At 43.8% G+C, this 22,451-nt stretch overlaps 1 protein-coding gene across 2 annotated transcripts in view; it reads left to right on the top strand.

Moving 5' to 3' along the window:
• Window positions 1-22,451, top strand: part of c2cd2l (c2cd2 like) — a 161,479-nt gene that overhangs the window by 99,057 nt on the left and 39,971 nt on the right. For both annotated transcript variants that reach the window (XM_072593312.1, XM_072593314.1), the window contains exons 2-3: window positions 10,074-10,169; window positions 16,231-16,350. In XM_072593312.1, the coding sequence (XP_072449413.1) occupies window positions 10,074-10,169; window positions 16,231-16,350 (216 nt within the window). The remainder of the gene's footprint in view (window positions 1-10,073; window positions 10,170-16,230; window positions 16,351-22,451) is intronic.

Raw genomic sequence — 22,451 nt, forward strand, 5'->3', positions numbered from 1 at the left:
CAGTATTCCTTGAGATCTCACGGGTGTCAGAAGTCTCATCTCTGATTGCTGCTGGTGTTAAATAATTATGCCTAACTCGACAATGTAACTTCTATGCTTGGCTTTCATGCCAAGAAATTGGCTACTTTTTTAAAAAAGACAAGTCCTTCTTAAGACTTGGCAATAGTCTGTCTTGTACTGCAGATAATTAGAGGTTTGAAGACTCAGCAATTTGCAGCAAAGGGGGAGGGAGCACATGGTGTTTGCCAATTTGCTTCAGGCCTCTCTGACTGTTAGGCACCATTGGGAGTTAGCATACAACATCACCCTCAAAAATAATATTTTTATTTAAATTTAATAAATTTCCTTTTGAAATTTTGATTTTTTTTTGTTATCTTGCCCATCCAGGTCAAAAGGTTGGCAACCATTAAATACAGATCAAAGGATGATCCACAAATGATGATGTTATTTTTAGTGTAGCAGGTGATCTGGATTGTACCACCTGAAAAGGAGGCAGAAACAGATTCAACTTTCAAATTTTATTTAGTTTAGTTGTTTCAAAATAATGGAAAAGAGGATTGGTGGCAGTAGTTTATATCAAACGATCACAGCCCAATGTGACATTGAGTGCCTCTACTGAATCTGCTCTTAACCCTACCCTTTAAAACTGTCCCCCCACTCCCTAAAATTTCCTTCTCTCAGGAATAGATCCTATCTTGGATAGGGTGAGGGATAAGATATCCCCAACCAAGGATCAAGGCAGGGATGGTAGCAGAGTCATGTCCTGTAACTCAATGATGCTGCTCAGCAATTTGTCACTCTGCTGGGCAATCAAAATTCCCAGAGTAAAATAAAATAACTCTTGGTTTCCTTTACTCCGCTGGCAGTTACTTTCGCACATTCTGTGAGTGAGCACACTGAAAATCAATACTCCCAAATCAAAATCTAAAAGGAGTAACGCTATTCAATTATTAACAGAACTATTATTGTCCTTTGACAGCTGACTCTGTGTATAACACATCGACAAGGAGAAACGGCTCTGACAGTTAGCATTCCAAAAACACTCTAGATGTTCTCACGAAATGACCTCGTTTTCAGGGGGTTAGAAAATCCCTGTATTCCAGTAGTTGAATGGTTATTGGGGGGGGGGGTTGGCAAAGGGAGAGGGGCAATTGTTGTGAATGCAGTTTCCAAAACACATATACAAGAGGTTAACTTCAGAAAATATCTTGAATAACTGAGATGCCATTTATAATCTTAATTTTTTTTTAATATATAGGCCAGTGCTTCCCATACTTCTTTCCAATGTGATCCCAGTATGGAACATGGAATGTGGGTTTAATCCAACTGGCAGAAGAAGTAAAGGAGACCAATTCCATTACGGCTTTCAAAGGGGAATTTGATGAACAATGAAGAGAAAACATTTTCCAGGGCTACAGGGAAAGGGACTTTTTCAGAGTCACGATGGGGTGAACAGGCATCTCTTGAGCAGTGAAATTGTTTTCCCCTTTTCAACAATTGTGGGCATCACTGGCAAGGTCATCATTTATTAACCATTCCTAATTGTCCTTGAACTGAATTCTACTGGGATCTTTGGTGGGATTTGAACTTATGGCCAGAGAGCAATAGTCTGGGGCTCTGGATCACCAGACGGATGTGGTACTGCAGATGCTGGAGATCAGAGTCAAGACTAGAGTGGTGCTGGAGAAGCACAGCAGGTCAGGCAGCATCCGAGGTGCAGGAAAATCGATGTTTTGGGCTAATCACAAGGGGTCCCTGGCGCAGTGAGGCAGCAGTGCTAGCCATTGAGCCACTGTTGCCACCCAGAAAGGTCTTAAAGGAAAGAGGTGAGAATCCCAATTTTGGATCGTGGTACTAAGAGCACTGCGACTCTGATGGAACAATCAAAATTGGGATTGTCTAGAGGTTCTGTGAGGGCATGAGATGTTGGATCAGAAGTAGGCTATTCAGTCCATTGAGTCTACTCTGCTGTTCACTTGAGATCATGGTTGATCTGATCATCTTCAACGCTACTGCTCTGCCTTCTCCCCATAAACCTTGATTCCTTTACTAATTAAAAATCTGTCTATCACAGCTTTCAATATATTTAATGATCCAGTTTCTACAACCCTCGATGATAAAGAGTTTCCACAGATTCACAGAAGGAAGAAATTCCTCCTCATCTCTATCTTAAACACATGATCCCTTATTCTGTGATTATGCCATCTAGTGCTAGACTCCCCCACAAGGGGAAACAACCTCTCCATATATAACCTTTCCATATACTGTATAACCTCTCCATACATACCCTGTTAAGCTTCTAGGAATTTTCTATGCTTCAAAAAGGTCTCCTTGTATTCTCCTAAACTCCGATGTAAAGTCTGAAACTACTCAACCTCTTTATAATAAAATCTCTCCATACCCAGAATCAACTTAGTGAACTTTCTTTGGACTGCCTACCATGTCAGTATATCTTTCCTGGATAAAGGGCCCAAAACTGCTTGCTGTATTCCAGTTGTGTCTGACTTGTGCCATGTATAGTTCTATTAATATTTGTATACATCATTCCTTTTGAAATAAAGTCAGAAGCCACACGACACCAGATTATATTACCTGACGAAGGGGCAGTGCTATGAAAGCTTGTGACTTTAAATAAACCTGTTGGATTATAAGCTGGTGTCATGTGACTTCTGATTTTGTCCACCCCCAGTCTGACACTGGCACTTCCACGTCATTGAAATAAAGGCAGCAGCCCGTTTGTCTGTGAACTTGGATAGTAATGTTTCGTGATTCCTGCACAAGGATACTCAGTCCTTGGGCTGCAGTTTTGAATTCTGCAGGTTCCAATTCAAGGATTACACGTGAATTTGGAGCACTGTGTTGCTGGAGGAGATCAGACTGAGAGGGGGAACAAAGTAATGAAGGGATTTGAAATCAAGAAAGAGGATTTTAAAATCTACATGTTGCTTGGCTGGGAGCTGTTATAAGTGCAAATCGGCTCCCTATATTATATTTTTTTATAGTTCAAAAATATACTTTATTCATAAAATACTTTAATGGTCTGTACAGTTGGGCATGCCATACATATGTAAACATTCCATTTGTTTGCATACTGAAAACAGAGTAATCATTCCTATTTACAGGTCTGTACGATTACATTTTTATCTGAGGCGTCAGCAGAGCCCAAATGACTGCATGGGCCCCCTGTTCTTCTTGAGGCAGGCAGATGTCTTTCCCCATCGTACCTTGGCGGCAGTTGCCCCAAGCTTCAGCGCGTCCCTCAACACGTAGTCCTGGACCTTGGAATGTGCCAGTCTGCAACACTCAGTCAGGGTCAACTCCTTCAGTTGGAAGATCAACAGGTTTCGGACCGCCCAGAGAGCGTCCTTCAGTTGATGATCCTCCAGGCACAGCTGATGTTCGTCTCAGTGTGCGTCCCGGGGAACAGGCCATAGAACACGGAGTCCCGCGTCACGGCGCTGCTCGGGACGAACCTCGACAAACACCACTGCGTTCCTCTCCAGACTTCTTCTGCATTGGCACATTCCAGAAGGAGGTGTGTGACAGTCTCCTCACCCCCCCCCCCCCCCCCCCCCCCCCACAGCCGCTTCGAGGGCAGTGTGCGGTGTGTGGCAGAGAGTCCGGGCGTGTATAAAGGATCTCGCAGGCAGAGCCCTTCTCACCACCAGCCAAGCCATGTCTTGGTGCTTGTTGGAAAGTTCTGGCGATGAGGCATTCTGCCAAATGGCTTTGATAGTCTGCTCAGGAAACCGCTCGATAGGATCCGTCCTCTCCTTTTCCCGAAGGGTCTCAAGGACACTACGTGCTGACCACTTCCTGATGGACTTGTGGTCAAAGGTGTTTTTCTTCATAAACCTCTCCACGAAGGACAGGTGATACGGAACGGTCCAACGACTCGGGAGTGTTCCGCGGCAGCGAGGCCAAGCCCATCCTTCGCAACACTGGGGACAGGTAGAACCTCAGTACGTAGTGACACTTGGTGTTTGCGTACCAGGATCCACGCACAGCTTGATGCAGCCACACACAAAGGTGGCCATCAGGGTGAGGGTGGCATTGGGTGTATTTTTTTTCCCCCCGTTGCCCAGATCTTTGTACAGCGAGTCCCTTCAGACCCGGTCCATCTTTGACCTCTATATAAACTGGAAGATGGCCCGGGTGACTGCAGCGGCATAGGTTCTGGGAATAGGCCAGACCTGTGTCACGTATAATAGCAATGACAGTGCCTCACACCTGATGACCAGGTTCTTTTCCCGCGATGGAGAGCGACCGTAGCTTCCATCTGCCTAGTTTCTGGCTCACTTTGCTGATACGCTCCTCCCTAGACTTGGCGCACACCCCAGTCCCCCCCGAACCAAATACCCAGCACCTTCAGGTGGTTGGACCTGATGGTGAAGGGGATTGAGGATTGGTCGGCCCAGTTCCCGAAGAGCATGGCCTCGCTCTTGCCTCGGTTTACCTTGGCCCCTGAGGCCCATTCGAACTGGTCACATATGCACATGAGTCTGCGCATGGACAGCGAATCCGAGAAGAAAACGGCGATGTCATCCATGTACAGGGAGGCCTTAACCTGCAGGCCCCCACTGCCAGGAATAGTCACCCCTCTCAGGCTCGCATCCATCCTGGTGGACTCAGCAAATGGCTCTATGCAACACACAAAACAAGGCAGGAGAGAGAGGGCAGCCCTGCCTGACTCCAGATCTGACTGGGAAGCTATCTATTCCCACCCATTGATTGAGACTGCACTGACAATGTTGGTGTAGAGCAGTCTGATCCAATTGCAGATTCCCTCCCCAAAGCCCATTTTGGAGAGAACATCTCTCATATACCTGTGTGATATCCTGTCAAAGGCTTACTCCTGGTCCAGGCTGATCAGGCAGGTGTCCAACCCTCTGTCCTGCACGTAGGCGATCGTATCCCTGAGGAGTGTGAGACTCTCAGCGATCTTCCTGCCCGGCACAGCACAGGTTTGGTCAGGGTGAATCACCGACCCCAGAGCAGACCTGACCCGGTTGGCGATTACCTTTGACAGAATTTTGTAATCCACGTTCAACAGTGAGATTGGTCTCCAATTTTTTGAGTTCCTTCCTCTCCCCCTTCCGCTTGTAGATGAGGGTGATGATGCCTTTCCTCATGGATTCACTCATGGTACCTGCCCGAAGCATACTGACATACACCTCCAGCAGGTCCTGGCCAATCAAGTCCCACAGAGCAGAATAGAGTTCGACTGGTAAGCCGTCGCTTCCAGGAGTTTTATTCTTTTCGAAGGACTCTAGGGCCTTGGTCAGCTCATCCCTATACTATATTATACATGGTATATCATATACCTGGTATTCATAGTAGAGTTGCTGTCACCATCCTCTACTGGGCTGCTTAGTAGACCAAAACCACTTCCTGGTCTAACTGAAAGAGTATTTTGTGGTTAATAAGATGCAGTTTTAATTCATGTTAGCAACTTGTTACTGTTGCTTTGGGGGAGGGGAAGGAAGTGCGGGAGTGGAGGAACCTGGATGTATATATGTATGGATCATTGAAAGTGGCAGGTTGTGAGAGCAATTAATAAAGCACACAACATCCTGGACTTTATTAGTGGGGGGGGATAAAGTACAGAGAAAGGAGTGACTATACCAAAGGCACTTTTGGACCTCAGCTGGAGTATAGTATAGAGTTCTGGGTGCTATGTTATAGGAAAGATGCAATTGCGTTGGAAAGAGTGCGGAAGAGAAGGGTTCCAGGGATGAGAAACTTCATATCTGAGAATGGTTTGGAGCCATTGGGCTGATCTCCTTAAAGTAAAGGTGGTTAAGAGGAGATCTGATAGAAGTTTTCAAATTCATTAGTGGTTTGGATACAGTAGGTCAGGAGAAACTGGTTGTGCCCCTACAAGAATCAAGAAGGATATGGCACAGATTAGATACGTACCTGATTGTGGCCTCAACTGCAATGGGAAATATAATGTAAGGCATACAAAGGACAGTTCACTATGGCAACAAGGAAATTTAGGGATAGCCAGATCCCAGCATCCTCCAGAGACACCCCAAGATAGCTGCCAGAAGATGTGTGCTGATGCTCCATTGTTGATTCTTGCCTCACCCTGTGGCAGGAGTCACCTGGTCCCAGTTCACCATGTGCCACCACTTGATTTGTCAACTGTGGCTGGCCATAGTCCTGGAGGTTTTGTCGCGTGACCTCTTGCCCCAGACACTCTAATGTCAACCTCCTACCGTTGGTTGTTTCACATATCAATCTTTGCAGTGTCCTTGTCAATTGGAAATTTGTCGTGGTTACCCCATTGTGGGATGTGGGCATTGCCGGGTAGTCCAGCATTTACTGTCCCATCCCTAGTTGCCCCTGAGAAGGTGGTTGTGAGCTGCCTTCTTGGACCGCTGCAGTCCATGTGCTGTAGGTAGATCTACAATGGTGTTGTGTAGGAATTCCAGGGTTTTGACCCAGCAACAGTGAAGGAACAGGGATATATTTCCAAGTCAGGATGGTAAGTAGTTTGGAGGGGAACTTGCAGATGGTGGTGCTCCCATGTATCTATAGCTCTTGTACTTCCAAATGGAAACGATTGTGGGTTTGGAAGATGCTGTCTATGAAGCCTTGGTAAATTTCTGCAGTACATCTTGTAGACAGTACACACTGCTGCTACTGAACATCATTGGTGGAGGGAGTGGAAGTGGTGTCACACTGGACTCTCCAACAACCTTTTTAATTCCATCCCCAATATTGTCAAAACTAGTAATTGACGATGCTCATCAAACAGTGGTTAGCACTGCTGCCTCGCAGTGCCAGGGACCTGGGTTCAATTCCCACCTCGGGCAACTGAATGTGTGGAGTTTGCACATTCTCCCAGTGTCTGTGTGGGTTTCCTCTGGGTGCTCTGGTTTCCTCCTACAGTCCAAAGATGTGCAGGTTAGATGAATTGGCCATGCTAAATTGCCTGTAGTGTTAGGTGCATTAGTCAGGGGTAAATGTAGGGGAATGGGTCTGGGTGGATTGCCCTTCGGAGGGTGGATGTGGACTTGTTGGGCCGAAGGGCCTGTTTCCACACTGTAGGAAATCTAATCTAAAACGAGAATGAAAACTCAAGTTTTTTTTAAATTTTAATGCTCGAATGATTTATCTCCCTGGCTGCTCTCAGTAGTGAGTGGCCTGGAGATTAATCTTCAATTTCCCAGAGACACCACATCAGACCCTGAGGTTTGTACAGTAGTTGAGAACGAAATGTGAGGCCTTTGTGAAGAACTGAGCCCACACCCCAGATTGCTGTCTCTTCAGGATTGCCCCAGCATCTTCAGGAATATAAGCTTAAACTTCTGCGAGCAACCCAAGAGCAAATTGTTTGGAGGAATTAAAAATGTGTGCTTTTTTTGGTTTATTTTAAGGACTCTTTTCTCTTGGTTCTAAAAATATTGCAGATGGGAGGTGGCTTTGGATTAGGTGACAGACAATGTAAAAATAGATCCAAACTATGGAGGGCACGGGGGCTTAATGGTTAGCACTGCTGCCTCACAGCACCAGGGACCCAGGTTCAATTCCACCGTCTGTGTGGAGTTTGCTTATTCTTCATGTGTCTGAGTGCATTTCCACCAGGTGCTCTGGTTTCCTCCCACAGTCCAAAGACGTGCAGGCTAGCTGGATTAGCTCTGGGATATGCAGGACTACAGAGTTAGGCTCGGTAGATTAGCCACAGTGAGGCACAGAGATAAAGCCGGGTGGGACGTTCTTTGGAGGGTTGGTGTGGATTCGATGGGCTGAATGGCCTCTTTCCACAAGTAGGGATTCTATGATTGTATGGACCTAGCTGCATGGACCTCGTTGCTCTCCCATAACTTGATGATACTGTCAGTCCTCATTACAAGCCAACCTTATGTCTCAACATTTCTTTTAAAATAAAAACAGTTTGCTTTTTGGTTTCGCTTGTGGTCACTTCTCCACATTTTAGCATGGCTGTGTGAGCTGTCATTGCTTGCTGAGCCATTTAAAACAAAAGGCCAAAAATTTCCATCATGTAACTAATTGCTGTGCTGATTTGATACAAATGCATGACTCATATAAACCTCATCTTAAAATATATTAATAGCATTCTGTTAATTTTTTGGATTGATTTTAAAGTGAACAACACTGATTTCCTGCATTGGACATAAACAGTTTCCTGAAAAACTAAAAATGATTTCTTTCTCTCCCATTTCTTGTGGTTTAAAGTTTAGCCAAGCCACTGCAACAAGGATTATGGGCATGAGTTTAACCTTTCACCCTGGGCTGAAACATTCCATGCTCTATTTGATCTACTGGGTACTTTAAAACATTGCTAAATTTATCACGCCACTAATTGCATTCAGATTCCTCTAATGTCACAATCTATCTGAAAGACCCTCAGCACACGTGTGTGTGTTGCCTAATGCTGTAACCTCCTTGTACTCCTATCAGATGTACAACAAAGGCTTGGTGGAGTAATGAACACATTAGTATTCAAAAATGACAGAGTGGCAGAAACATCTGGTGAACTTAATTAATTAGGCATGGATTGCCCTGCAGAATGTTCAATGAATCCAGCTGGTGTTACAGAAAAGCTTTTGTGGCTTTGTTTCACTTTTTAAAATAATCAATCTGGTCAGATATGCCCTTTTACAGGAAGGGTGTTGTAAAACTTGAGTGTGTGTGGAAAAGATTTACATGGATGTTGCTGGGACTGGAGGGTTTGAGCTATAGGAAAAGGTTAAATAGGCTGGGGCTTTTTACCCTGGAGCATGAGGGGCATGGATAGGGTGAATAGCCAAAGTCTTTTTCCTAGAGTGGGCAAGTCCAAAACTAGAGGGCATAGGTTTAGGGTGAGAGGGGAAAGATTTGAAAAGGACCTGAGAGGTAACATCTTCGCGCAGAGTGGGGTGCATGTGTGGAATGAGCTGCCAGAGGAAGTGGTGGAGGCTGGTGCAATTACAACATTTAATAGGCATCTGGATGGGTAAATGAATAGGAAGGATTTAGAGGGATATGGGCCAAATGTTGGCAAATGGGACTAGGTCAGATTGGGATGCCTGGTCAGCATGGACAAGTTGGACCAAAGGGTCTGTTTCCATGCTGTATGACTCTGTGTTATATCACACCTCCTTGGCCATCACATCTTGAGGTGGGACTTGACCCTAGACCTTCCTTTCCAGATGTGAGAGCTTTACTCCTGCATCACAGTTAGCTTCACAGTTGCTTTTATGAAAGACCCGACCAATTGAATGAAGTGGCACATTCTACAGCTGTGGAATTGTGATGGGAGTGAGATTGTTGTTCCTTCGTAAGTGTGTGATCAAATCTTGGAACTCCCTTTCTCACCAAGTCACAGGTTCAGCCACACCAAGTGGACCTGTAGCAGTCCTGGAGGATGACTCACTAGCTCCTCCTGCAGGGAAGTTAGAGATTAGCCACAAATGCTGGCCTAACAGAGATGTTCGTATCCCGTGAAAGAATTAGATTTTGATTACCAGTCCTGTGGCAAATCTCAAATCTATCCCCTTCCTCCAAACCCCTAACAAAACCGAGAAGAAATGAGTTGTAAAAATTGATGATCATATCTGTCAGAGGTATCTCAGGCTGGTTCACATTCTGATGTGCAGTGGCTGTTCTGAAAGAGGAGGACAATTTACAGGAGAATGGGTAACCGCAGATTGGTGGAGCCAAGGGACACCTCCTTTTGATCAAAGTGCGTTTTCAGTGCTGGATGGTCACTTATTTCATGAGGTGAATTCTGTGAAAAGAAACATGCTCTCTATCACCATGGCTTCAATTTATTGTCTAATCTGAAAGATGTCATCTGCAGCAATGTGACACTCCCTCAGTACCATAGTGGAGTGTCAACTTGTTCTTGTGTCGTGGAGTGGGATTTTCTCCCCGGATCTTGTGAATCTGAGCTATGACTGAGAGAAGTAAGGTCTTAAAGCTGCCAATAAAATTGGAAGATATTCCTTTGTCTGGATTTTTTCCAATCAAACGTTTTAATTGGTGACTATGCTGTGTGAGTCAGTGGTCTGTGATTGGTGCTTTTGCATGTTTCATTTATTCTTTGTTTGTCTTTATTTCAGAGCTCTGTGCAGATCAGTTTTGAAGAGGGACCGCAGTTACCCTCAACAGCCAGCATCAGTCACGTGACATGTACAGACCAATCCGAACAGAGTATGGTAAGTTAGTAAACCTGGAATTGAAAGCTAGGCTCGTTTCCTCAAAACCAGGATTTGTCAATTTAAAATGCAGATTAGATTAGATAACCTGCAGTATAGAAACAGACCCTTCAGCCCAACAAGTCCACACTGATCCTCTGAAGACTAACACACCTAGACCCATTCCCCTACCCTATATTTATCCCTGACTATTGCACCTAAAACTATGGGCAATTTAGCATGGCCAATTCACCTGACCTGCACATGATTAGATTCCTTACAGTGTGGAAACAGGCCCTTCGGCCCAACCAGTCCACACTGACCCTCCAAAGAGCAACCCACCCGGACCCATTTCCCCTCTGACTAATGCACTTAACACTATAGGCAATTTAGCATAGCCAATTCACCTGACTTGCACATCTTTGTGCAGGTCAGGTGAATTGGCTATGCTAAATTGCCCGTAGTGTTAGGTAAGGGGTAGATGTAGATGTAGATGTAGGGGTATGGGTGGGTTACGCTTCGGCGGGGCGGTGTGGACTTGTTGGGCTGAAGGGCCTGTTTCCACACTATAAGTGATCTAATCTAATCTAATCTTTGGACTGTGGGAGGAAACCCACACTGGGAGAATGGGCAAACTTCACAGAGTCGCCCGAGGCGGGAATCAAACCCGGGTCCCTGGCACTGTGAGGCAGTAGTGCTAACCACTGAGCCACCATGCCGTCCCGGAGACTGGGTAGCATTTTTACTCCAAGGATCGTGGGCCTTTGGAACTCTACTCCTGAAAATGCAGCAAAAGCAGAGTACATGGATATTTTGAAAGGCAGAGGTGGGATAGGTATTTGTTCAACAAAGGAGTGAAAGCTTGTCAGAGGGTACCTAAGTCTTATGGATTTGAGGTCACAATCAGTTCAGCCATAACTCTATCAAATAGTAGAGTAGGCCCGAGGGGCCAAATGGCCTATTTCTGCTTATGGTACCTAGTTTAATAGTAACTGTATAACTATCATCGATTATGGTACAAATGCATTGGACTCACTAAAGAGGTTTAGTGAAGGAAATCTGTGGCCTTTACCTGGTCTGACTCCAGACCTACAGCAATATGGTGGACCCTTGACTGCCATCTGAAATAATCTTAGCAAACCAGTCCGTTGGTCAAGGGCAATTAGGAATGGACAACGAATACTGGCCCTGGCAGTATTACCTGCAACCCATGAAAGAATAAAGAAAACAATATAGATAGAACAAGATTCAGTATTCGGAATTTGGAAACACGATGGCTACTTCCACACAGCAGTGTACCATAAACCGTGTACCATTAGCCCTTCATCATGAAGGGCTTACACCCGAAACGTTGACTCTCCTGCTCCTCAGATGCTGCCTGACCTGCTGCACTTCTCCAGCACCTCCACTTTTCGACCCTGACTCTCCAGCATCTGCAGTCCTCACCTTCTCCCAGTGTACCATAAACACCAACGCAATAATAATCTGATAGTATGAGGTCAGTTGAAGGATACATATTGAGCCAGGACACCAGGGGAAAAATAGTCCCCTCTGCCTCTTCAAAATAAGTTGTTTCTGTCCACCGAAGCGACCCCCTAGTTTTGAAGTGCAAGGTCTGTTGTGAAAGACAACCCTGTAACTGTACTCTTTGTACTGCCCTCAACTGGATTTTTGACTTAACTGGCTAGAGCGAGACTGGAACCTAGAACCTTCTGATTGTGTTCCCCAGTGTTAGTGAATGGAACGTATAGACACGGGCGATGGGAGAAACCAATAGGCTAGCTGTGTCAAAAGGGATCAGTGGAGAGTGATAATGTGGTCTGAAGGAATCCCTGAGATCTAGTGCAAAGAGTACAGGGTGATAGAAATGCTAGTTAAGGGTTAATATGGTTTGGATTGATCGTATAAATATGGAGAGCTAGTAATCAGCAGGGTGAAAGTTTTAAGATCTGTGGTTAACTGAAGTGAAAGTATAAATAAAAGTGTGGATTCAAATCTATTTAAATGCAGTTATCTTTGTGTGTGTATAAAAACCACTGTCACTTCACACTGTGGTGTGGACTTATCAAAACTCTTTACCAAAGTAAATAACCTCTCCGGGTCAAAGGTTATGGTCAAAAATTGTATAAGCCTTTTGTACACGCACCCCATTTTCAACACCTCATTAGATTTTCGATGTTTTTACTTCCCTCCAACTTCCTGCCCAAAGAAACTGAGGGAGGAATCTGCAAAGTACATTAATCGCTGAACTAGACAGAAGTTGCAAAGTAAGCTCAAGTCGTCATGGCACAAGATAACATTTAAAAACAGGAGCAGTTAGAAGGCATGCTCTTGAACGAAAAGGTCATGGCTGACCTACTACCTCAATTCCATCTTTTTGTCTTATCTGCATACCAGCTGACTCCCTCAATGTTCAAAGATCTGGCAATTTCAGTCTTGAATCTACAATGTTGCTGTTTTGTTCCATATCAGTAAGTAGTCCTAGAATCCTACTCCCACGTTCCACACAGCAGCATTTCATAGTTGTCTTCTTCAGAAACCATCGCCTTCAGTTTTGCCAGCACAGACTAGTTGTTTGCAGCATTGTCAGATGCTAATTGTTAAGGAGCATCTCTAAATCACATTTCCAGTCAAACTGACATGAAACAATGAAATGGGGATCAGCAAACATTATTCAAGTTATTCTGTTAAGACATTGTTAAGAGTGGGCGGAACAGTGTCTCAGTGGTTAGCATTGCTGCCTCACAATGCCAGGGACCAGGGTTCGATTCCAGCATTGGGCAACTGTTGGTGGAGTTTGCACACTCTTCCTGTGCCTATGTTTCCTCTGGATGTTCTGGTTTCCTCCCACATCCAAAGATTTGCAGGTTAGGTAGATTGGCCATGCTAAATTTCCCATAGTGTCCAAGGATGTGTAAGTTAGGTGGGTTAGCCACAGGAAATGCAAGGTTACAGGGATAGGGTCTGGGTGTGATGCTCTTTGGAGGGTCGGTGTGGCCGGAATAGCCTGAATAGCCTGCTTCCACGCTGTTAAAAATCAATGATGATACATTTCTGTTTTCAGCTGTGGTTTGGTTGGTAGTGTTCCTGCTTCTGGGAGTCTGAGGCAGAATGTTCCAGATTCAGGTCCCATTTGAAAGTTTGAACGCAAAGACCAAGACTGACACTCAAATGTGAAAATGAGGAGATCCTGCCTGTCAAAGTCACTGGTTTTCAAATGAGATTTTGTACTAAGGCCTGCCTGTCTGCCCATTCAGGTGGAGGTAAAAGATCTCATGGCACCCTTTTCAAAGGAGAGGAGTTATCCCTGGCGTCCTGACCTATATTTATCTCTCAATCTGCATCATCGAAACAAATATGTTTGTGTTTTTCAACTAGCATCCCACAGGATCTCAAAAGAAACCATAAGAGGTAAAAGCAGAAGGAGGCTACTCAGCTCATTGAGTCTGTTCTGCTATTCATTGAGATCACTGTCAGATTCAATAATCCTCAACTCCACTTTTATGTTTTTCTCGAGAACCCATGACCAAATGGTTTAATGCAATTTTCAAATAATTTGAAAATGCCAACAGATACAGAAGTAGTTTCTTTAAAACTGTGTCAAAAAAACTGAAATGAAATATGTTATGTTTAGTTAGCATTGTACAGTCTACAATATTATATTACAGATATGCAGTATTTAACATTATAGTTTAGAGAGGTGACGGCCTAGTGATATAATCCAGGGACCCTTATAATATTCTGGGAGTCTGAGTTCGAATCCCACCACAGCAGATGGTGGTATTTGAATTCATTTAAAAATAACTGGAATTAAAAGTCTAATTGTGACCATGATTCGATTGTCAGAATAAAAACTATTTGGTTCACAAATGTCCTTTCTGGAAGGAAAACTCCATCCTTTCCTGGTCTGGCCTACATGTGACTCCAGACCCACAGCAATGTGGTTGACTCTGGGCAATTAGGGATGAGCAATAAATGCTGATCTAGCCGGTGACATCCTTATCACTAAATAATGTTTTTAAAAAATTATTTTATTTTGTTTTGATTTTAACTGATGAGAAGGACAAAGGAATTTTTTCCACAAAGTTTCATAGTATGTTAAAGAGTTCTTTAACCAAAAAATGTTTGTAAAGACTGATCCAGTTGTACTTAGCTGTTGGCAAGAATTTGCTAAGTACAGATTGCTTGCTGCCTTTCCTATAAATGCTACAATTTTCTGACCTGGAAATATATTGCTACTGCTTCAGTGTCACTGGGTCAGAATTCTCAAACTGATGAAGGGCTTTTGCCAGAAATGTCAATTTTCCTGCTCCTCGGATGCTGCCTGACCTGCTGTGCTTTTCCAGCGCCACTCTGGTCTAAACTCTGGTTTCCAGCATCTGCAGTCCTCACTTTTGTCCAGAATCCTCAAACTGCCTCCCTCTCAGCATTGCGGACTGCAGCAGTTCCAGAAGATGGCTGACCACCACCACCTGAAGGGCAAGAGGGGACTGGCAATGAGTCAGCCAAACCCATGCCCCACCAGTTAATAAAATAAAATGCTTGAGGGGAAAAATATAAAAGGGACCTAAGGAGCAACATTTGCCAGAGGAAGTGATAGAGGCTGGTACAATTACAACATTTAAAAGGCATGTGGATAGGTTTGTTGAGTAGAAGGGATTAGAGGGATCTGGGCCAAGCGCCAGAGACCCGGGTTCAATTCCCGCCTCAGGCGACTGACTGTGTGGAGTTTGCACATTCTCCCCGTGTCTGCGTGGGTTTTCTCTGGGTGCTCAGGTTTCCTCCCACACTCCAAAAGATGTGCAGGTCAGGTGAATTGGCCATGCTAAATTGCCCGTAGTGTTAGGTAAGGGGTAGATGTAGGTGTATGGATGGGTTGCGCTTCGGCGGGGCGGTGTGGACTTGTTGGGCCGAAGGGCCTGTTTCCACACTGTAAGTAATCTAATCTAATCTAATTAGTTAGGATATCTGGTTGGCATGGATGAGTTGGACCGAATGTTCTGTTTCCATGTTGAACATCTCAATGACTCTGCCTGTCAAGTGTTTACAAAAGTATGGTGGCCTTGAGAGGTGCTACATAGAAACATAGAAAATAGAAGCAGGACTAGGCCATTCAGCCCTTTGAGCTAGTTCTGCCATTCATTATGATCCAAGTCAATAGCCTATTTCTGCTTTTCCCCATATCCTTTGATCTCTTTAGCCCCAACTGCCTTATCCAACTCCTTCTTGAAATCCTACTGTTATGGCCTCAGCTGCTTTCTGTGGCAGTGAACTCCACTGGCTCACCAATCCTGATTGAAGACATTTCTCCTCATTCTCAATCCTAAATGATTTACCCCCTGGTTCTGAACTTGCTCATCATCAGGAATATCCTTCCTTCGTCTTGTTAGAGTTTTGTGGATTTCTATGAGATCCCTCCAGCAACAGTGGTCCTGACCAATTCAACCTCTCCTCATATGTCAGTCCTGCCATCCCAGGAATGAGTCTGGTAAACCTTTGCTGCACTCTCTCCATATCTTCCTTAGATATGGAAACCAGAACTGCACACAATATTCCAAGTGTGGTCACACCAAGGCCCTGTATATTTGTAGCAAGACATCCCTGCTCCTGTACTCAAATCCTCTCACTATGAACACTAACATATCATTTATCTTCCTCACCATCTGCTGCACTTGCAGCGACTGGTGCACAAGGCCACTCAAGATCTTGTTGCACATTCCCCTTTCTCAATTTATAGCCAAATCTAATGGCCAGCTCCCCAGTCAGCTGTCTCCTACAGCAGTTTGACTTTGTGGTTGCAAGGCAGAGGTGGATGCTGCAGATGCTGGAAATTAGAGTCAAGATTGTAGTGGAACTGGAAAAGCACAGCAGATCAGGCAGCATCTGAGAAGCAGGAAAATCGATGTTTCGGGCATAAGCCCTTCATCAGGAATGCTAATGTTATGTTTTGCTTTAATTTTTTTTTAAATGCTTAGAATAATGAATATCTACACAGAGGAATTTTCAGGAAGAAAGGGCGATGGGAACCAAACTCTTTCTTTTTAAAAAGCTTTGTTGTTGACTGTTTGTTTGTTTGCTGCAGGTTCTTTGCTGTCAGTTGATGGTCGATGCAATTCAGTTCCCTGTCTCTGTTACCCAGCAGTCTCCAGCTGCTGTTTCCATGGAATCCTACCAGGTGACCTTGGCTCCACTTAAAGCTCAGGTATTTAGTGTAACGTCATACTCAAATAAATGATTCATCGTTGCTAACATTGGTGAATGATAAATGATGTTCCAGTTCATTGTGAAAAGATTTGACAGAAGTCTCAATGGCAGTCTGATGTTACGCAGTGACTGGTCCCAGGTACCAGGCCTTAGGAAGGAGAGATGGTGGTACAGTGGTAATGTCAATAAGCTAGTAATTCAGCCCTCTGGGAAAATGGGTTCAAATCCACCACAGCCACTGGAGTGAATTCTGTTAATAAATCTGGAATTGACAGCTGGTTTATAGGAACTAGGACTTTGCAATTCAGCCTGTCGAGCCTGCTATACCATTTTAATTCGATTGTGTCTGATCTTAACTTGGCCGTAACTCCACTTTGCTGCACGTTCTCCATAACCTTCAAATTAAGATTAAACCACCATCCTCTGTCCAATAGGAGAACAGATAGGTTCTGGTAAGAATATGGTGACTTTACCTTTATCTTTTACTACTTAATAATCTGTCTATCCCCTCCTTCAATTTACTCAGTGTTTCAGCATCCATCACAATCTGGGGTAATGAATTCCGCTGATTCTCCACCCTTTGAATTAAGTAATTTCTCCTCCTCTCTGTATTAAATGTATCACTGTTAGTTACTATCGTCAATTATTGTAAAGATCCATCTGGTTCACTGATGTTCTTTAAGCAAAGAAATGTGCTGTACTTACCTGGTCTGGCCTACATGTAACTCCATAACATAGTGGCAGCCTATTAACTGCCCTGCAAAATAGCCAGGAGGCAATTCACCTTGTTAAGGGCAATTAGAGGTGGGCAACAAATACTGATCTTGCCGATGACTCCCACATTCCATGATAGAATAAAGAAAAGGAATAAAATTATCTTGGGCAGAAGGGAGTTTCCCTGGAATTTCAAAGATATGGGGATGATTTTGTTGAGCCCTTCAAGGGGAAAGGATGGACAGAACGGAACCCTTTCTGTTGGCTGGGAATTTAAGATGGGTTGGAACTATCTAAAATTCAGAGCCAGAGGCTCTGGATGGAGTTTACAAGCATTTACTTACACAAACAGTGGAGTAAGTTTCACACACACTTCCACAAATATAATTCCTCTTCGAACAATTGTAAATTTTCAATCTGAGGTTGATGGATTTTCATGTGAACCTAAGTATTAAGGGGTGCAGTTTAACTGAAGTCTCCACTGAATGGTGGAATGGAGACACTTTGTAATCATTAAAGGAGCCAAGGATTCTGTGATAAAGCAGAAAAATGGAGTTGAGGATTATCCAATCAGCCATGATCTCATTGAATGATGCAGCACACTCGATGGGCTGAATGGCCTGCTCCACTCCTTTGTCTTATGGAACAAGCTCAATGGCCTGTATAATCTCCTTCCAACCCTACATTCAATAATGGCGGATAAACTGAAGAGCATATTTGTGTATAGCTGGGTCCCAGTATTTGTAGAAGTTATATTGACATTTTAAAGTGGCATATTCTATCTTTTTTTACTCATACTTGTTTTGCTGGCTCCCTGACTTCATGGTTATTCCAGGGATTTTAATGTTAGTTTATAGAGTGGGAGTGATGTTTTGGAGGTGAAAATACTGCAGAATTGTTGAGCCTTACAACTGCTATAATTTTGAAACATTTAAAAAAAAAATCAGTAAACAGCAAACGCACGGTGGTACAGTGGTTAGCGCTGCTACCTCACAGTGCCAGAGACCCGGGTTCAATTCCCACCTCGGGCGACTGTCTGTGTGGAGTGTGCACATTCTCCCCGTGTCTGTGTGGATTTCCTCCAGGTGCTCCAGTTTCCTCCTACAGTCCAGAAATGTGCAGATTAGGTGAATTGGCCATGCTAAATTGCCCGTAGTGTTAGGTGTAAGTAAGCTGATCTAATCTAATCAATCAGAGGCTGCCGGAAAGTTCCATTTATCTCACAGGACGCTTGGAACACAAATGTGATAAAGGTAAGCTTCAACAGTAGAGAGACTTCCTCAGGCCCCATCTGGAGAACTGCTCTTTCTTCTGGGATCTTTTATTCTGAGATTCTTACACACGTGATGCAACTGCAACACACCAACTGGTGTGAACAAGAAACCAAATTTTATTAAGTCCAGTACAGTATGAGCTTTGGAGAAACCCTGAATACTCTTCACCGTGCTTGCGAGTCGTGTCCAGCAGTCTCTCTGGAGAGACCTTCAACACACACCTGGGAGGGCTCCCAGGGTCGTGGCAAAAGCTCTCTCTGATCAAAGGAAACAGTCTGTCCTTTATACAAAACTCTGAACATCACAGTTAGTACTGCCCGCAAGACAACCCTCAGCCATCCCCTCATAGTCACATGCTACTCCAGGTACAATGCAGTGACCACCCCAGCAACAATTTAATCATCCCTTAATGGTCAAATCTGTTGCAAAATGTTTGTCCTAACTATAGGGGAGTAGTCAAATTCGAACTGTAATGTTCTTATTGATTTCTGGATGACAATGTAAATCATCCCTGAATGGTAAGGAAATGGCCATGTCAACCTCCCACATTCCACCTATAAGATAAAGACACACCACCTTACCCCTGGGGCATTTGATTTCTTGCAGGTCAGCAGAGCAAATCAACTCTTTAATATCTCACTAAGAGGGTTAAGTAATGAAGGCAGCATGCATGACCTTGACTTGTATTGCCTTGTTAAAGTATAAAAGAAGGATTTGATGGGGCTAGATACAGAGAATTTATTTCATCTCATCTTAAAGTACAGCCAAGTCATTCCAGGCTGGAGTGAAATGGAGAAGTACTGTTCTAGGAATATGGTTCTTGAAATTTGTCACTGGACCCCACACTGTGGATGTTGGGGGAGGTGGCTTAAATACCTTTCAGGACTGAGATAGACAGATTTTGCCCAATTATGGCATCATGGAGTGTAAAGTGGAGATGAGGTAAATGTTATCCCTGATATAACTGAATAGCAGAGCTGAGTGCCTCAATGTCCTAATCCTAACCATCATCAAGAATGCTGTGTCCATAAATCTCCACATGTGAAGTTATTCTAGAAGGTCATTTGCTAATAAACAATGGTTGATGGTTCACTGCCCGCTGCTTAGCTACAGCCTGAGTTGCGCCGGGAATATTTTAATCTGTGTCAGGGATCTGGCTTTCCTTCACCTGTGCCAATGCCAACTGTGATGGAAACATTAGAAACAGGAGCACAAGAAGCCAGCTGACTCATTCAGCCTGCTCTACAACTCAATAAGACTGTGACTGATCATCCTGCCTAATCTTAGTTTCCCCTAATTGTATAGAGTCACAGAGTCATACAGCACGGAAACAGACCCTTCGGCCCAATCAGTCCATGCCGACCATAATCCCAAAATAAACAAGACCCACCTGCCTGCTCCTGGCCCGTTTCCCTCCAAACTGTTCCTATCCATGTACTTACCCAGATATCTTTTAAACATTGTAACTATACTTGCATCCACCACTTACTCTGGACGTTTGTTCCACACACAAACCACTCTCTGTTAAAAACAAAAATTGCCCCTCATGTCTTTTTTTAAATTTTTCTCCTCTCACCTTAAAAAAAAGTCCCCCACCCTAGGAAAAAGACACCGGTCATTCACCTTATCAATATCCCTCATGATTTTATAAACCTTTTGTAAAGTCCCCCTCAGTTTTGGTGCACTCGATGACTGAGCATGGACAACTCGCAGCGTTGTGAACCTTTGAATCCCTCTGCTGCCAGAGTCCAGCTGTTTGCCTCAGCTCTGTGCTAACTGACCGATGACTAATTCTGGGACTATGGCTGCTGGTTCTAGGCTATCTGACCAGCTTCCTTCATCCTCCCTGTCACATCTTCTTCAAGAGTTTTTATATGTTTCAATGAGATCACTTCTCATACTTCTAAGCCTGAGAGAGACTGCTGGCCAGTTCTGTTCAATCTGTCCCTCTTATTACAGGAACTTATCTAGTAATATTTGAATAACTAGGAGCAGTTTAGAAAAGATCACTAATGTGACTATGAGAACCCAATCAGTACATGCTATTAGGCATGAAGAGACACCTTGCCTTCCTTTGCTCACTTGTGAAATCAGGGAGCTGGGTGTTTGAGCTGAGAAACACAACAAGATATCCAGCTCATTCCATGACTGTTAATTAGCAAGACACATTTAATCAAAGAAAGAGACAAAGCAGAAACATCACTGCAGTGAAATACAGTCATGACATCACCTGCCTCCCAATGCAGGCGAATAGAAACCCACATCAAGAAATGATCAATGTTATGTTAATTAGCATTAAAGGAGCACTTAGCTGGAAAATAAATTAATAATGGGGAGGTGTAATGGCTATCAGGAGCTGCCTGATAATGTCAAAAGGGAAGCTGTTGCAAGGACAATTTATGTACACTCAGAAGCAATATATCTGAGAGTTTTCTCCAGCCACTGAAATGATGACGAGAGATCATTAACTTGCAGTGATGAAGAGGAGCCAGGGCTAAATTGCAAGGGTATTTATCAAAAACCAGAGTGCTGTTTGCTGGTATTTACCTTGTCAAGCTGCCATTATAGACACTCCATTTTATTTACAGAATAAATTAAAACTAAAACCAGAATTTTGGATAACCACAATTAATCTTCCATATGCAACTTGCCATCCTCAAGGAACTATTGATCCAAGATATCCCCCAAATAGAACATCTTGATAAACTGATGATGAGGACAGAAAATACTGCTATCTTCCCCTTTTGATTCATTAATTCAATTCACTGCACAATATCCAAGGCCCTGGGTTCAATATAAAACATGTCCTGAGTTCAGTGAGAGTGCCTGTTGCAGCATTATCACTGCTTCAATGTGATTGAACTAACAATGCCAGCTGCTAATTACTATCCAGTGCTGGCTACTGGAAGGTGCTTGTTTGAATGTTAAATACAAATAGCATGACGTTCAGCTGCAATCTCTCTTACCAACCCAAATAGGCTTTTCAATAAGAAAAGAAAACATTTTAATAAAGCTTTTGTTCAAAAGCCTTGTAGAAAACTAACTGAGTAAACGGGGAAAAATGGTAACAGCTCACTGAGACAGATTGAGAAGGGCTGGGTGGGGACTGGGCTGCATCTGGAGTGAAGAGTGGGATTCACCTTGCAGGAGGATGCCCCTGAAGCTGGTGAAGCTACAGAGATGGACAATAAGAGTGCTGAGAGGACCAGAAAACAAGATGTGAAAGGGTACAAGGGGTGACAAAACAAGGATATGCAAGAGTTAGGGAAATATTAAATTGGTGGTCTGTACTTGGAATAACTTAGTGAAGGTAGAGGCATTTACTTCAGGATTTTGCAAGGTGAGTTACCTTCAAAGGAAACACATTATTTAATTGGGATAGCCGTAAGGTGGATTTATGGCTGTTCTTTTTCCCTTTCATACGATCTGGGTGTTTCTGGAAAGGTCAGCATTTGCTGCCCAGCCTAATTGCCCCTGAACTGAATCACTTTTAGAGGGTGGTTAGGAGGCAACCACACTGCTGTGGGTCTGGAATCATGTGTAGGCCTAGATCAGGTGAGGACGGAAAATTTCCTTCCCTGAAAGATATTTGTGAGCCTGATAACTATTTTATGACAGAGATACAGACACAGACACACTAGTATCCTTACATACGTATGATGAAGGACACCACTTCAACATATCCATCCTAGGACAAGCCAAACAGAGACTGCACGAGAATTCCTAGAAGCATGGCATTCCAACCGGAACCCTATCAACAAACACATTGACTTGGATCTCATCTATCACCTCCTGAGAAAAAGAATAGGAAATGATGTCACCATAGGAAATGACATCACCAAACCCAAGGAAACTCAAACAAATAAATAGTAAGTGGGCTATACCACTAGTGCTTCATTCAGAGGTTCACTGAAGATGTTACCTAGTTTGGTGACGAAACATCTGAAAACGAACCATCCAGCTCAGCAAGCAAACCTACATCCACAAACTCAGCAGGTCTGGAAGTGGAGAGAGAAACAAATTCCATGTTTTGACTCCAATGTAATCCTGATTCAGAGCCATTGTCTGTGTTTGTTTCCGATTTCCAATGTCTGCAGTGGTTTGCCTTTAA

The sequence above is a fragment of the Chiloscyllium punctatum genome, chromosome 23 (assembly GCF_047496795.1).
Source record: "Chiloscyllium punctatum isolate Juve2018m chromosome 23, sChiPun1.3, whole genome shotgun sequence".
Classification (NCBI taxonomy): Eukaryota; Metazoa; Chordata; class Chondrichthyes; order Orectolobiformes; family Hemiscylliidae; genus Chiloscyllium; species Chiloscyllium punctatum.